Raw genomic sequence first — 15,619 nt, 5'->3', positions numbered from 1 at the left:
AACTCAGCACCCAGCCCCTGGCTGTGGCTGGGCCTCTGTGCACAGGCCAGCTCCCAGACCTGGTGCCCAGGGACTGGGAGACAGAAAGCACTGCCCCAAGGGAGGGGTGAGACAGATGGAGATGGGGAGGGGGATCCAGGGACACCAGCTCCCTGGTGTCTTGGGTGTCCTGGGGACAGGGCTGTCCAGCCACAAGGCATTGTGGGTGCCTCTAGGCCCTCTAGGCCGGAGTGGGCAGAGCGTCTTTCTGGAGGGCACTACTCCCAAGCTGTGGGCATTACCAGCACCCAGGACCCGCCCCTGGGGTGGGGGTGGGGGCTCAGACAGCCACAGGGCCCTTCCAGTCCCACCGCAGCTCACAAACTCCCCATATCCCCTCCCCCCACCTCACCCCTACCGACACAGGTGACAGCCCAGCCCACCGGATGGGCCAGCATGCGACCAGAGCCTTGTGGGGACCCGCAGCTTTTATTGACGCTCTGAGGGGCCGGGCGGGCCTCGGGGGTGGCACCGCAGGGTGAGGTCCTCGGGGTGGTGGGTCCGCTGAGCGGGGGCTTAGGACTCGGACTCGAACATCTTCTTGCGACCCTCCATGCCCGACTTCTCCTCGATGTTCTTCCGCCAGTCGCCCACGTCCCGCAGGTCCCGCTCCTGCACGAGGGGCGGGGTGGACTCAGGGCCAGCGCAGGGGGCGGGGCTGCGACTCTGCTCGGGGGTCCCGGGAGGGTACTCGGATGGGGGCTGTCCGTGTGCCTGTGTGTCTATGTGTCCGGCTCCGGGCCCCGGGATGGAGGTGGGCGGGGGTCGTGTCTGTGTGTCTGTGTCCCACCCCTGGGCCCCAGGATAGAAGTGGACGGAGGTCCATGTGTATGTATCCGGCCCTGGCCCCGGAACGGAGGTGGGCGGGGCTCCGTGTGTGTCCACGTGTCTGTGTCCCGCCTCCAGGCCCCGGGATGGAGGCGGGCGGGGGTCTGTGGGTTTTCAAGCGTCCGTGTGTCCGGCAGTCTGCGTACCTTCTCGGTGTCCTCCTTCTTGACCTGCTTCAGGTTGGCTCTGAGGTCCATGCACACCTTGTGCTTGGAGCCCAGCAGGGCCTTCAGCATGGCGTCGGCCGACATGCGCACCCGCCGCAGTGGGGGCCGCTTGAACTTGCCCCTCAGGTCGAAGAGTTTCTGGTTCATGTCCTCCAGCTGCGCGGGGCAGACGCGGGGGCCAGTGAGCTCCGGGCAGGGGGTCCGCAGCCCCGCGCCCCCCCACCCCGTGCGCCCCACCGGGCCTCTCTCACCTCCTTGGAGCTTTTCTGAACCTTCACCTCCATGTCGTACTTCTCCTCCTCGGCCACGTCCACCTTGGCATGCAGCTGTTTGCACAGCTCCTGCGGGGGCGGGAGCAGAGCTTAGGCCGGGGGACCGGACCCAGCGCCCCCTCATCCCCAGCCCCCCGGAGTCCCGCACCGGACCCACCTGCACTTCGGACATGGAGCCGGGGATGTGCAGCGGGGGGCAGTGCTCCTGCAGGTATGTCTGCTTCTCCACCTGCTTGCGGCTCTCCTCCTGCTCCAGCTCGGTGGCTGCGATCTGCAGCATGACGCTCTGCAGGCGGGTGTGAGGGGCCGCGTGAGTGTCGTCTCCACCACCCCCCATCCCCACCCCCGAAAGGCCCTGGGCGCCCCCCACCAACCCCCCGCAGACCCTGGTGTGCCCCCCCCACACCCTGGCATGCCCCCCATCCAAGACCCTGATGTACCTTCCACAGATCTTCCTGCCCACCCTCCTCAAAAAACCCCACTGCCCTCCATCTGTGACTGCCCCCCCCCCCACCGCCCATGGCCCTGCTCCCCTGGGAAGGCCACTGTACCTTGAGGTGCTGCCTGCGGGCCGTGATGGCCCTGTTGCGTTTCTGTGGGGCAGGAGAGAGGCAGTGGGTGAGGGCACCGGAGCCCAGCCACCCCATCCCATCCCACCCCTCCAGACCAGGAGAGGGTAGGCTCAGGGACTCAGTTAGGTGGGGACATAGCCCATGGGGGGCGGGGGGGCTCCAGGCGGAGGTCGTAAGGAGGGAGAAACAGTCCCTTGGGAGGGCCGGGCCTCAGCCCTACTTCTCAGCAGATACTGGGCCAGACTTCCTGTTTCCTCAATGTCTCAGCAAGGTGATAGTGGTGGTGGTGGCAGTGGCGGGGGACATGTCCCCGCAGAGGAAGGGGCCTCTGGGCATCTCCTGGGCCTCCAGTCTCCAACCTCTGACCCTTTCATGCCCTGCTCCACCCCTACCTCCCCCAGACCCCCCATAAGTACTCACCTCTTCACTGTGTGGGGGGAGGGGGAAGAGAAGAAAACAGTTAGGGTCATGGTGAGCGGGCAAGAGCTGGGGTGATCAGCAGGGGCCGGGAGGGGTAGGAGGTGGGGGGCTTCAGGGGGTAGGTGGGACTGAGGATCAACACTTACTCTCCCATGGCGAAGTCTTGAGCTCAGAGCCTGTGGGAGCGAGAGGACAGGGGTCAAGTGTGGCCACCCCGGCCAGTGGGCAGCAGGCTGGCGCCGCCCTGTCCCTCCAGCCCCAACACCCACGCCCAGGGAGGGGGGTCATCTTGGAATTCCCGGGGGGGGGTGCAGGCTGTCCCTAAGTGTCTAGGCTGAGACTGGAGGAGGTGCAGCTGTCTCCAGGGGAGGGGGCAGTGCTGGACGGGCCAGCGCAGGTGGCCGTGGGGCCACAGGGCTATTTTTAACCGTGCTCCATTGGCTCTGGGATGAAGTGGACAGAAATTGCTCCTTCACTTGGTTTGGGGCACTTTCTCCTGGGGTTCTCAGGACCCCCAAACCTCCTCTGCCCTTGGGCAGGAGGCCTAGTCATCAGGGCCCCATCCAGCCTGTCCCTCACTTGTCTCCCCTTCTCCTACGCCCAGATCCCCAGGGGCCCAGGGAGGACTGTGAGCATCCATGCCCGACCCCCAGCCCCTGTGACCCCACTTCAGGAAGTCTGCCTTGGAGCTTGCTGGGGACCATCTGCACCCCGGTCCCCCTGGGGTCTCACCTAGCGCCTGTGTGTGGGAGCCGAGCCGGTCAATGGGTGACGGGTTAGGCTGGTGGGCCAGGGGAGGGGTATAAATGCCCTCTCCTGGGCTGGGCCCCCGCTCAGTAAGGGCATGGAGCCCTCTCAGACCAATGGGGGCCCAGGCAGCCAGCTGGAGGCTCCCACCTGCCCAAGCAGCCTAGCCTGGCCCCGCTGACCAAGTGCTACCTCCCTTCCAAGAAGCCTTGGGGCTGGGGGGCAGGGGGGGGGAGCTGCTCTATTTAGGGCTCTGTGATGAGTTCGGGATGCCTTCTCTGCTCTTCCAAGGAGCTTGTGACCGCCCACGTGGCCTTTCTTGCTGGCACGCGGGGAGTGGGGAGGCAAGGCTGGGCAGCTGGGTGAGCTGGCCGCAGTGGGCCAGACTGACTGGTCCACCCACGATTGATGTTGGCTGGGGACAGCCCCTGTTTCGGGGGGCCGCTGTTGCCATCACCAGGGCCCCGTTTCCACCCTTTCGAGGCTCTGTGGATGCTGTGCCTTCCCTGGTCCAAGCCAGTCCCCAAGTGACGGCTAGGAGCCCCCTCCCTCTACCCAGTTTAGCCTCGGGGCCCTGCTGCCTAGGCTGCACAGTACAGGGGCCCCTCTCCCAACCTGGCGGGGCTCTTGTGCTCCCCGCCCCCCAGTTCACCTGGGGACTCGGAACACGTCCTTCAAGCCGGGGTGGGGCCTCACCCTGGGAACCTCTCCCTGACCTGCGGGCGGTGCCCCTGGCTGCCCGGGCAAGCCCGAGCCCCCTCCCAGCCCTGCCTGGCTCCTTGGCCCGCTGTGACTTGGCACCCTCCCATGGGGGGCCCCTGCTCCCGGCGTGGGGAGGACAGGGAGACAGCGGATGCAGGAGGCTTTGCCTACTAAAGCCGTCCAGATGCGCGGGATTAGCAGGCACCCCAAGGACAGAGGTTTCCGAAGGGGTCTGCTGCCCCCTGCTGCTCACACGAGGCGGCTCGGCCTGCCCTGCTGAACAGGGTCGGACCCTGAGCTTGGGGGCTTTCCTCTCTCCACCATACCCCGAAAGGACTCTCCCTGTACAAATCCCCAGCCTCTTCCGAAACTCGACCCCTCCCCCCACCTCCGAGGGGTCCCTCTCCATCTTTTCCAGCTGAGGGACCCAGTTAGGCCCTGGCCAGACAACCCCACCCGCAGCCCCCCCCCCACCTCAGTGCGCAAAAAGGGGTCTGAGACAAGCATTTATTCCAGATCCCTCCTGGGCGACTCTCAGGAGTGGGGCAGAGGCAGACGCCAGTGGGGCTGCCGGCCCAGAGCCCGCTCCACTTCCTCGGCAGGCCACAGGTGGTGCCACTGGGCGACAGTCTGCCAGGCATGAGCCAGCATGTCCGCCCAGTGCTGCAGGGGCTGACCAGAGGCCCGGGGGCCCAGTAGCACTTTCCCGACGGGGCGAGCCCGGAGCTGCGGGCCTCGGGCCCAGACGGCCAGTACCAGGTCCACGCTCTGGCCAGTGAGAGAGAAAGAGAGAGAGAGAGAGAGAGAGAGAGAGAGAGGTCAGGGTGACCCTCATATGCAGCCTCATCCCTGCCCTGCCAGGGCCCACCTGGATCTGGCTGAGGGGCATGTGGAAAGTGACGGTGTCATTGAAGTAGGGGTGGCTGTGGTCTTCCCCCACACGGAGCTCTTCCGTTTGTCCCACTTCCTTTGGTGAAGCAGGAGCTGGACCTTCACATAGGGCTCTGGATGCACAGGGTTGGAGCAGACCAGCTCAGAGCCCAGCCTGGGGCCACCTTCCACTCTCCAGCCCAAGAGGGGACAGGGGGCAGGTGGGCCCAGCTCCCGCCAGACGTCCAGGACGTGCTGCAGGTCCACGGTGCCCAGCGGCAGGTGCAGCTCACCGAGCGGGGTATGTCGGGAGAAGCGGTTGAAGGCCAGCAACTGCACCCACAAGACAGCCCGAAGCAGCTCAGAGCGCAGGACCTGGGGGGACGGGACGGGCTGGGAGTTGCTCCTTCACCCTCCCCTGGCTGCCCACCGGCCCAGACCCACGCTGCCGCCTTGACCCACCTGGAAGCAGCAGGTCTCCTCAAACAGGGGGCTGAGAGTGCCCCGGGGCACCTTGGTCTCATGCCTCTGCCCAGGCTGCGTGGAGATGCTGACGCGGGCGTAGGGGTCAGCAGAGTGACCGGGTGCCGGGGCCCTCAGCTCGGCAGCCTGCTTTAAGCCCACTCTGATCTAGGGGGGTGGGAAGGGTGCGGCTTGGCCTGTCACCCCTCCCCCAGCCCCCCTACACTGCCCCCCGCCCCCCGCTCTGTCCCATTCCACAGACAGGGCCAGGCAGTGGGTAACCCCTCACCTCCTCCCTCCCGGAGTCATATTTCAGGGAGAGCAGCAGGCGTCCCCAGAGCTGAGGGCCCCCCACGCTGCTCCCCAGCTCACCCACGTCGGGCTGCACCTGTGGGGGATGGAGGAGGCCAGGACCTAGTGACAGGTGCTGCTGAGGCCCCGCCCACGGAGCCCTGGGCATCCTGGGAGCAGCATCAAGGCCTGGGTCCACCAAGCCACCTCCGCCAGCACCTTCCTCAGGAGTGGCTGTGGCCCTAGGACTCCTAGCTGGCACTCGCCCCTCTGCCCCGGGCGCCTGCTCCAGGCTGCCCTCTCCTCAGGCACCCTGAGGGCTGTAGACTATCCCCGCTGTCCCGGCAGCTCTGCGTGGGCACAAGGAGGCCAGCCTGCTTCTCATCATGTGGCTTCTGGTGGGGCCCCGGGCACTGGCCAGGCTCACGGTCTCCTGGCTTCTGGGCTTGGTGGCGGCGGAGGCAGCAGCAGCACCAGAAAGCCCACAGGAGGCAGGCGGTAACCAGGACGCCGGCAGACACAGCAATGGTGACCAACATCCAGCGGTGCCCTGGGGCAGAGCAGGGCCAGGTGCTACATGGATGGCACGGCCCCCACAGCCGGGCCGGCCCCCGCCCCTCACAGGGCTCCCCCCACTGACAGAGCGTGCTGGCGACGGGGTCTGCAGTGAGTCTGGGCAGAGCTGTGGTGCCAGGTGCCGCCAGGGCATGTCTAGGGTCTGGGGGCTGCACCAGACCCCTACCCTGTTGGTTCAGATGAGGGGGTCACTTGTGGGGCAGCCCCCCATCCTGACCGCCAGGCTATTAGCACAGCAGCCATCCCTGCACTGGCCCACCCGGGCTAGCAGGCCGCCTGGGGTGGCCAGAGCTGAAGGCTCCAGGCTGGACGCTGGTCAGGCCTCCTGACCCCTCCTGCCAGGTCTGCCTGCCCTCCCTGCAGGCCCAGCAGGTGACCAGAGCTGCCTCCTCCAGGAAGCTCCCAGGCCCCTGACCCAGTCTAGCCCACCAGGATGGAGGGAGGGGGGTCTCATTCCTGGCTCTGCCCACCCCCACTTTGTTTGCAGCCAAATGCTCACTGTAGCCCAGGAGAGGTTTAGAATCATAGGGGTCAACAACAACAACAAAAAAAAGAATCATAGGGGTCATGGGGCTGGGGATCAGAGCGAGGTCCCATAGAAGCCCACTCCTGTAAGCTTGGGCCCCAGGCACTGCCCTGACATGGGTGGGCGCAGGGCCGGCAGCCCCTGGGGATGAGGGTGAGGTGGGGCAGGTGGGGCAGGGCGTGGCCAGAACATTCCGAGGTGCTGACTCAGCTGCCCTGACTGGTCCCCGCCTGCTCAGCCGCCCTCTGCCGGGTGGGTGGGGGAGGGAGGGGCTGGCATGGTGGTTTGCCTGGCCCCTGCACCCTCACTTGCCTGGGGCCTGGGGCGGGAGTGCACCTGGCTGGGCTGGCCCCACCCACCCTCGTGCAAGAGGGCAGGGCTCTGAGCAGGGGGCTGGGGGGAACAGCCGGGCACCCCTGGAACCAGGTCCACAGGCTTGACCCCTGCTGGGGGCACCGGCTGCAGCACCAACCCTGCCCCCCACGTACCTCACCGTCACCTGCGTTTCCCCTCAGGTCCCCAGCCAGGAGGCTCAGGGCCCCTGGGAGATGGCACTGAACATCAGGAGGGGCAGAACACTCCAGAAATGACCCTCAGGCACAAGCAGACCCAACTCGCTCAGTTCATTCAGACAGGAGTGGCCTGGCTGGCCCCTAGCAAGTCCCCGACCAGGCCCACTGGATCCTGTCCCAGACCCTGTCTCTGTCCACCTCCGGGGGAGGTAGCTTCACTTACACTCATGGTCCCTGCAAACTGAGGCCCCCCTTCTAGGGACAAGTCAATGGTGAGGGTGGTGCGGGACCAGGCCTTGCGTCCTGCTGGTGTGGGCTGTGATGGGTCAGAACCAACCCTGCTCCCCAGCACCTGAGAGCAGCAACCGGAGGCCCCCTGCAGCGAGGCCGGTGGGTGAACGGGCTCCGCCACCGCCCCGGAGGGTGGGCCTTGGAGTGGTCAGAGGAGCTTGGGTGAGTAACACACTGGGCTGCAGCCCCCAGGGCCAGCCATTCAAACTCACCCGGGTTCCCGAGACAGGGACTCTTGACTGGAGTCAAAAGCCCCATCTCTCCCCCTCAGAGCGGCTGCTAGTTTCAAACTGCTGACCTTAAGAATCACAGCGCAATGAGTAACCGGTGCACCCCCAGGATCCTCAAGCAGGGTCCCAGGAACTGGGCTTAAACATCCACAGCAAACACACACACACACACACACAGACAATTCCACGATGTCATGACTTTAGTCTCATTAGACCACGTTCGGTGTCTTGGAGTACCTGGGGTTTCATGTTTCCTGAAATTAAGGCAGCCTCCTCCTAAACAGCCCAGAGTGGGGGTTCTGCATGTGTGTTGGGGGGAAATGGGGGAGGGGGCGGTCAAAAAGCCTGTGGAAAAGGGAATGAAAGCATCTTGGTTGTTTACTGAAGGTGTTTTGGTGTGTACCCATGAGCGTGAGTGTGTGTGCGCGTGTGCGTGTGCGTGTGCAAGTGTGTGCGCGTGCGCGTGTGCCCTGCGGACATCCCCAGTCTTGGTCCAGTCTGAGAAGAGACAGGCATGGGGACAGGGGCTCCCTGAGGTGTGGACAGCCACCGGGATTGTGGGGCCAGCCGGGAGGGGTCCCTGCAGCGCTTTGTGGGGTCCAGAATCCACTAAGGTCCCTTGGGCCCGCAGGGTCCTCAGGGTGGTAAAGGTGCAGGGGGTGATTCAGCCACCAGGGGGCGCCGCCCGCTCCTGCAGGCTCCCCAGGAAACGCGGGACCCCCAGCAGGACCGGGTGCTGGGGTCATCCTGCCTGACCCCAGGAGGGCCCATGCGCCCGCCTTCTGGTTACTGCCACTCCTCTCTGTGGGGGGCTGCCTCCTGGGCCATTTCCAGCACACCCCACTCCCCAGAAGGCAGGAAGTCCTTCCTGCTGCCTAACTGGCTGCCCACATCCTGGGTTCTGGGGGCTGAGGCTGTTGGTCTCAGTGATGTGAGATAGGCCACTTCCTCTAGGAAGCCTCCCCCAGAACCCCCAAGCTCTGCTTTCCCTCCTGTGGGGGCGGCCTCCTCACCACCCCTGCCCCGCACCCGGCTGGGCACGGGTCATTCCTGCCACTACTAAGCTCAGTCTGAAATGCACCCCCACACCCCTCCCCCCATACATCCCACACCTCATTTCTGCTCACCTTCCAAGGCCCATCTCAGCCCCGTCCCCTCCAGGAAGCCCTCCCTGAGTTCAGCCTCCTGGCTCCTGGTCTCCATTTCCCTGCAGTCTCTACTCTGCCTTCCTTCCAGAGAGAGAGAGAGAGACAGAGACAGAGACAGAGACAGAATCCAGCTCCCCCAGGAGCCTAGGAGGCCAGCTCCCACCTTCAGGTTGCCTTCCCGGCTCAGAGCTGGCACTCTGGAAAGCATGTTCATGGATGCCTTCTGGGGCAGTCCCACCTTGAGTCGAACGGACATTGCTACTGGAGCAAGTTCCTGCAGCGCCTAGCAAAGGCACTGCAGAGGCTCACCTGACGCCCACCGTTTCCTGCAGCCAGCCTGGCTTTGCTCTCAGCCCTGGGCACCCAGGGGCCAGCCGGACTCAGAGAGGACACTGGGAGCCCGTGCCTGGAGCCAGGTGCTGCTCAGCCTCTAGTCTTGGAGAAGAGGGGTGGGGTGTGGGAGGCAGGGCTTTGGGGAGCCCCACCTCATGGCCGGAACTGCTGGCCCTAGGGAGCAGGGAAACTCCCTTGGGGAGGTAGGGTCCAGGAGCCATGTCCCAGGCTGGGTCCACTTCCTGGGGACCCTGGATGGGAGTGGGGGGGCTGCAAGATGTGCACCCCAGGATTGTGTCCTGAGCCAACAGAACATCTGGGCTTGGTGTGGGAGCGTGGTGTTCCTCTCTGTGGCCATCAGACCCAAGGGCCATCCCGGAAGGCCAGCTGAACTGGGGCAAGGGTGGCCGCCCTGGGTGGGGGTGACCTGGGAGGGCCCTGCTGGGCTGCCAGCAAGCCCTGGAGTGGCCCCGGAGTGGTAGGCTGTGCTGCTGCCCAGCTGACAGGAGCAGAGAACTGTCTATGCCTTTGCCGCTGCTGGGCAGCTGTCCCCCCGGGGACCCAGCTCCCTTACCCGGGCGGCCCTGGAGGGCCCTAAGTCAGGAGCCAAAAGTCCCCATGAGGCTTCCAGCTACACCCTCTCCCCCTCTCCACTCCGACAAGTTTCTCCAGATTCCAAGGAAGTGGGTTCTAGCGGATGGGGTCAGCTCCTCCCCGGCTCTCTCCCAAGCCGGGGTATCTATCTCACTGGGCATCGCTGCCGCCCAGCTGAGAGACAACGTGACCCTGGCTAATGCTTAACCACAGAGCCCCGTGGAGCTGGGCCACGGGACTGCTAAGAGGCTGGGCTTGTTAGAGCCCCAGCGGCGCAGTGTTTATGACTTGGCTGCTGGCTACAAGGTCAGTGGTTCAAAACCGGCAGCTGCTCTGAGGGAGAAAGATGAGGCTTTCTACTCCTGTCAAGAACAGTCTGGGAAGCCCAGGGGCCGTTCCAGCCTGTCTGACAAGGTCACTATGAGTTGGAATTGACTTGCTGGTAGTGAGGTTGGAGCCCATGCATGTACCCGCACTGGTCAGCCCACCCAGGGGTCCGCCTTGGGTGTGCACCCATCTAGTGCGCTTTGGGGTCCACCGTGTGCTCCCTTGTCTCCTGGCCTGGTGGGCCTGAGAGGAGAGGGGCAGCCCAAGGGGCCAGGTGCTGCCCCATGTGGCTGGGCACTGGTGAGGCTGGCTCTGGGCTGCCCGCCCAGCCAGGCAGGAGCCGTGACCTACGTGTGTGCCGGGCGCTTGCCGGCTGTGTAGGACCTTTGTGCCTCAGAGTCTAGGGGCGCCGGCCTGGCGGGGCACAGCCCAGGTTCCCGGGCAGGAAGGGAAAACCAAATAGAGCCTGCAGCCTGCGGGGCTCCTGGCCGGGGCCACTTCCTGTGAGGTGGCTGGGAACTGGGCTCAGCCCCTGGCTCTGCGCAGGGGCTGCTGGCACCCGACACGGGAGGTGGATGCGCATCTGGCCCATCTGACCAGAGGCCGGGCAGCCAGTCTGCTGGGGCTGGGGGCTCACCAGGGGTGCCCGCCACTGGGTCCTCACCTGCCTATGCCCCACACCTTGTGTACAGGGGCCCATACTTCCTCCTCCTGGGAGCCCGCACCCCACCACCTGAGATTCAGGGGTTCTACACCTCACTGTCTGAGCTATGTGGACCCCATGCATCATCACCCGAGCGCGGAGGACACCACACCCCACAACCCAAGTTTCAGGGAGCCTGACCCCAGCCCCAAGGAGACCTTACTCCATCACCTGAGTTTGTGGACCCCACACACCATCCCCTGTGCACCGGGGAGCCTACAACTCTCCACTCGAGCTTTGGGGAGCCCCACCCTACTCCTGGGAAGGCCTTCCTCCATAGCTCGAGCTTTGGGGATCCTACACCCCAGCACCTGAACTTTGAGACGCCTGAATGACGTCACTGGGAAGCATGAACCCCACCCCCTGAGCTTTGGGGACCCGGTGCCCTGCCATGCACCCCCCTCCGTGGGCACAAGCCTGGCAGCTCTCCTGGCTGAGAGCCTGTGGGTGCCCAGCTCCTGCGACCCTAGGGGGATGTGGCATCGTGCTCCTCAGGAACCCGGATGACCAGTGCCCCATCCACCTGAGAACAGGGACACCAGGCCCGTCGCCGGTCTCCTGTGTGGCCCATAGCTGGGGTCCTGGCCACCTGCCCCCAAGGCTTCTGTCCCCTGCACCCATGATCTCTGCTGACAGGGCCCATCCACCTGTCTTAGGGCTCCTGCTGGGGCGGGGTGGGGGGAGCACCTTTACCCTACCTGGGCACATCTGGGGACCTTACCCTGAGCCCCCTACACCTGAGCTGCCTTCTTTGCCGGGGCAGACAGCACACGTCCCCATGGGCCTGAAACAGGACTCCCCGGCACCTGTGCTGTCTGCCCCCCGCCCACCAACCCCCCTCCCACCCCACGTACCTCTGAAGGTGGCCTGTGTCGGGCCAGCCTGGCAGTTGGGCTGAGCTCCTGCGGTTTGGGGCTTGGCCTGTCCTCTGGCTGTGCCTGTGTGAGGCTCATTCACGCCTGACTCAGGCTCTCTATGGGCTACTCATTCAAGCGCTGGCCACTGCCCACCCCAGGTGCTGGAACACTGGTGCCGGGCCCCGCCGCCTGACACTGGGTGACTGTCCTCTGTCTGGCTGTCCACTCTCCTGTCCCCTGCGCCACCCCCTGCTGCTGTCTCAGAATCCCCCAAGTCATCAGTGCTCAGAACTCCTGTCAGGATCTGCACCCCCTTCCTTATTGAGTAGGGGCTCTGTTCCAGTTAGCCCCCCTCCTCCGGGCGTACCGGCCTGAACTCTGCTCCCCAAGTTCCTGGACAGCACAGACTCCACTGCTCTGAGAAACCAGGGAGCTGGCAGCCCAGCTGGCTGAGTGCAGGGTGGCACAAGTGCCCCACGCCCCGCTACAGACCGAAAGGGAGGTTGAGTCAGAGGCCCCCCAGTAGAAAGTCCTGACCATTGATTTCAGGACAGGCAGAACACACGTCCGCTGACATGCATGCGGGGCTCCGACAACCGGCTGCTGGGGGCAGGGTGCCTGGTGCAGGTGCTGGGGGCTCAGCCCTCTGCCCGCACTGTCTGTACCCATCTTTGACTGTGACTATCGGGGTTCCCAGCTCCCCTTGGCTGTGAATGCTGGTGCCTGGCACCCACTCTCCCACTCTTCGCCATGTCTGGTGGTGGGTCATGGGCTCACCAGTCCCTTTGAGTGCCAGGGTGACAGCTGTGCCCCACACCATGGCTGGGGTGTTGGGGTCTCAGCCACCACCCCCCCAGCTGGTGGGGTCTCAGCGCCGTGGGCTCGACGTCCTGGCCACACTGTTGTCCAGCAGTGTCCTCTGCTCCCCTGCTCAGCCCCGAGAGTGGCAGCTCAGCCAGCTGTGGGCCCACCCGTTGCCGAGACAAACCGTGTGAGGCAGGCAGGGGTGTGTCTGGGTAGTGGAGGAACAGGGGCTGGCAGCTTTGAGGTACACTGACTGCACACAGCCCCAGGGGACCTGCGTTCCCAGTTCTGAGGCAGAGCCTGTGGGCTGCCCTGCAGGTTGTCCCAGGCAACATCCCAGAGGTCTAGGGAGCAGCCTTAGGTTGGAGAACCCCCATCCCCATTCTGTGTCCTGGTCCTGGTCCCCACCTCTGCTCCCCCCACCCAAGACCGCCATGCCCCCACCCGAGTCCCTCTCTGGGTAGGTCCATGGCATCCTGAGGTGAGGTAGCTTGGCTACATGAGCACCCGTGTATCTGCCCAGATGCACAGGGGACCTGTTTTCAGATAGCTTAGGGGGTGACCCTGCCCCCTGCCCTGGGGACTGAGGGCCACAGTAGGCCCCCGGCCTTCGGCGCTGGGCTTCCCCTGCCCTCCCCTTGAACTCACTGCTGTCAGGTCAGTTCTGACTCAGAGTGCCCTTCTAGCCCCCCCACAATCCTCGCTGGGTAGGGGCTGCCCCTGGCCCTCAGCGCAGCATGCACTTGGAGTGTCTGAGCCCTCCTGGGGAGCAGGTGCCCTTGGGGCCACAGGTGAGGGCAGCTCCGTCTGGTGTGGAGGGTGGGATTTTCCGAGGGCACCTGCCCCTCTAACAGGGCTGACCCGGGGCCAGCCGACCACCAGCATAAAAGCCCTGGACCAGCATGAGGTTTCCAGGCTCAGGGTTAGCAGGGCAGGCCAGTGCATCCACTGGGCTCCTAGCTCCCCCTGCCGTCTGCCAGCTGCTGCTGGCTCTGGCCCACCTGGGTCCCTGCCGACCCCTGCTCCCTCCCTGCCCTGCTGCCCCACACCACAGGCTCTGCCCAGCCGCCTGGCCCCGCTGGCCAGCTGCAGGTCAGGCTTCGGGCGCCCCCTCCTGTACACAGCCTGTCGTCTGCACAGGAAGCCTGCTGCCCTTCCATCTTCCACAGGACTGTGTGGCCAGGCCCGCTCCCCACATTCACCTCTGCACACTCTCGGGGCCCCTGTGCTCCTGCAGAAGGAAGTCTCCCTCTGGAGCAGCATGGCCCCCAAGCCTCCTGAGTGAAGCCCTATGCTAACTGAACAGGGGTCACCCTGGGGCCCTCTCCAGCCCCCAAAGAGACCCTGCAGGGCTAGGAAGGGGCTTCTGCCTTCTGACCTCAGACCCTCCACCCAAAACTCCACACAGAGCATCACAGTGAATTCTGCACGCCACACAGTGCACATCTGGGTGTGCACCCCTGTGTCTGTCTGTATGAGGGGTACCCCTAAAAAAACGGAGTTGCGTGGGGCAGAGCAGAGCTTTTGTAGTATGCATCCACCCCCACCCCCACCCCCAACTAGGTGAGCAACGAGCAACTCACTGAGCTAGTGCATCCAGTGGCGTCACCTGGGAAGGTTCTCTCTGGTCACAGTGAATTCTTTCATGAGAGCAGTTTCATTTGAACCATGTTTCCTGTGATGGCTGGTTTAAGAGAATAGCATGTGACTCAAGTGTACGAGCGGTTTTCTCATTTCAAAAAAGGTGAAATGTCGATTGATGACAAACCTCGTTCACTTCCAGAATGGATGAAAATGTAGACTCAGCGCATTTGGAGTTGTTTCCACCAGGTCAGACTGTTCGTCAAGCTTCCTATTTAGAGGTTCTGAAAGATTGTGTAACAACAAAGGCCTGATTCGTGGCAGACGGGGGACTGGTTTTGCCACCACGACGATGCACCTGCTCATGCAGCCATCTCAGTGTGCCAGTTTTGGGGAATCAAAACAGCATACCTCTCTTGCCCCATGCACCTGACTCACCTGACCTCACTCCGTGTGACTTCTTTTTGTTTCCTCCAATGAAAGGGGACCTGAAAGGACAGTGGTTTGACGATGTAGAAGAGGTGAGGAAAACATTAAGGGAGGTGCTGTCAGCCATCCAGGCAGATGAGTTTGAAACATGTTTCCAAGAGTGGAATTGCAGATTTGACAAATGTATTAAATGTCACAGAGTACTTTGAAGGTGATAAAGCTTGTTCTGTAATATATACTTAAATACACAGCTTTGAGAAAAAGATTCTGTTTTGGGGGGGTTACCCCCTCGTACTTCATCCTCTGTGGGGTCTTATCTGGCCATCAGTCACCTCTCTCTCTACCTCTGTGCATGTGTCCAACACCCACCCATCCTCTCTGCGGAGCTATTTGTCTCCCCACTGTGTGCATGAATCCACTTCTTAATGCATCTCTACCCATCCAATCATGTCTATGATACGTTGTAGCCTCCACCCATCCGTTCAAGTGTCCATCTACTAAAGCCACATCCACATAGACTCATGTATGCCCATGCTAACCCTCTCTCTTCATTGTTCTCCATTGAGCAAGTATCCATTCATTAGTTTACCTTTCAACCTATCCACTCACCACCTGTCTGTCCTTCCTTGCATCCATCTATCTGCCCATCCTTCCTTCCTGCCACCCATCATCTGTCACTCTCTCTCTCACACACATCCCTTCCCCCTTCCATGTGTGACTCTCCATGTGTCCCCAACCCAGGGGCTCATGCTATCTTATGCCCTGGGACCACATAGGTTGTGCACAACTTATGACCAAACACAACGTAAGGCCCAGAGCACACGGACCGTCCTGAGTCTCACCAGGGTCCTGAACTCACATATGAGCGATTGGTGGTCTCGTCCACGGTTGGCCCCGGCCTGATTTTAGCTGCTGCTATTGAGCCTCTCCATCGCCTCTTCCACAGATGTGCTCGGCCTGGTCTCTGTGGATGCCATCCGGAGAAGTCCGTGTCTACAGTCGCCCCTCGTGTGGCTGCAAAGAGGTGTTTTCGATGAACAGGTCATTGCTTTGCGAAACTCTGTCATGGATCTCCAGCTTCGCTTCTCTCATCAGGACCGTATTTTCCAGCTGCGGCTTCTCCCTCGTTGTTCCCAGTTGGCCGTCATTACCAATGCGCCTTGATCGCATATCGATCAAGTTCCTACTGGAGTTGCTCGGAGAAGTCTTCACTCAGCTTCGGAGTCACTAGCTCGCATCTACTGGAGCGTCAGTTGGATTGATCGGATTTCCTCGGATGTTGTGTCAGTCTGGGCACTTTAGAGAAACCAATCCACAGACACGCATGTAAAAGAGAGA

At 63.1% G+C, this 15,619-nt stretch overlaps 2 protein-coding genes across 2 annotated transcripts in view; both read right to left on the bottom strand.

Annotated features, from left to right (window-relative positions):
- Nucleotides 1-555: 555 nt before the first annotated feature.
- Nucleotides 556-4,996, bottom strand: TNNI2 (troponin I2, fast skeletal type). The gene is made up of 9 exons (XM_004717214.2): nucleotides 4,911-4,996; nucleotides 4,616-4,751; nucleotides 2,445-2,474; nucleotides 2,299-2,305; nucleotides 1,858-1,899; nucleotides 1,464-1,592; nucleotides 1,286-1,375; nucleotides 1,014-1,190; nucleotides 556-651 (listed from the first exon to the last, which is right to left on the bottom strand). The coding sequence occupies exons 3-9, from the start codon at nucleotides 2,450-2,452 to the stop codon at nucleotides 556-558; spliced, it is 549 nt and encodes a 182-aa protein (XP_004717271.1). The 5' UTR covers nucleotides 2,453-2,474; nucleotides 4,616-4,751; nucleotides 4,911-4,996.
- The window catches only part of SYT8 (synaptotagmin 8), a 23,845-nt gene continuing 12,507 nt past the window's right edge, over nucleotides 4,282-15,619 (bottom strand). The window contains 7 exon segments of the mRNA XM_045290425.1: nucleotides 4,282-4,515; nucleotides 4,616-4,666; nucleotides 4,669-4,992; nucleotides 5,080-5,247; nucleotides 5,369-5,467; nucleotides 5,741-5,819; nucleotides 5,821-5,920. Coding sequence (XP_045146360.1) covers nucleotides 4,282-4,515; nucleotides 4,616-4,666; nucleotides 4,669-4,992; nucleotides 5,080-5,247; nucleotides 5,369-5,467; nucleotides 5,741-5,819; nucleotides 5,821-5,920 — 1,055 coding nt within the window.

This window comes from Echinops telfairi, unplaced genomic scaffold (assembly GCF_000313985.2).
Source record: "Echinops telfairi isolate 266 unplaced genomic scaffold, ASM31398v2 ScPeMD7_37;HRSCAF=141, whole genome shotgun sequence".
Classification (NCBI taxonomy): Eukaryota; Metazoa; Chordata; class Mammalia; order Afrosoricida; family Tenrecidae; genus Echinops; species Echinops telfairi.
The sequence above is the reverse complement of the archived record's forward strand: the minus strand, read 5'-3'. Positions and strand labels throughout refer to the sequence as shown.

What these genes read in the sequence shown, in the direction of transcription:
- TNNI2 (XM_004717214.2), bottom strand. An exon ending in GCTCCATGTCCGAAGTGCAG is followed by an intron (nt 1,376 to 1,463) that starts GTGGGTCCGGTG and finishes CCGCCCCCGCAG; the next exon opens with GAGCTGTGCAAACAGCTGCA. An exon ending in TTCAGAAAAGCTCCAAGGAG is followed by an intron (nt 1,191 to 1,285) that starts GTGAGAGAGGCC and finishes TGCCCCGCGCAG; the next exon opens with CTGGAGGACATGAACCAGAA.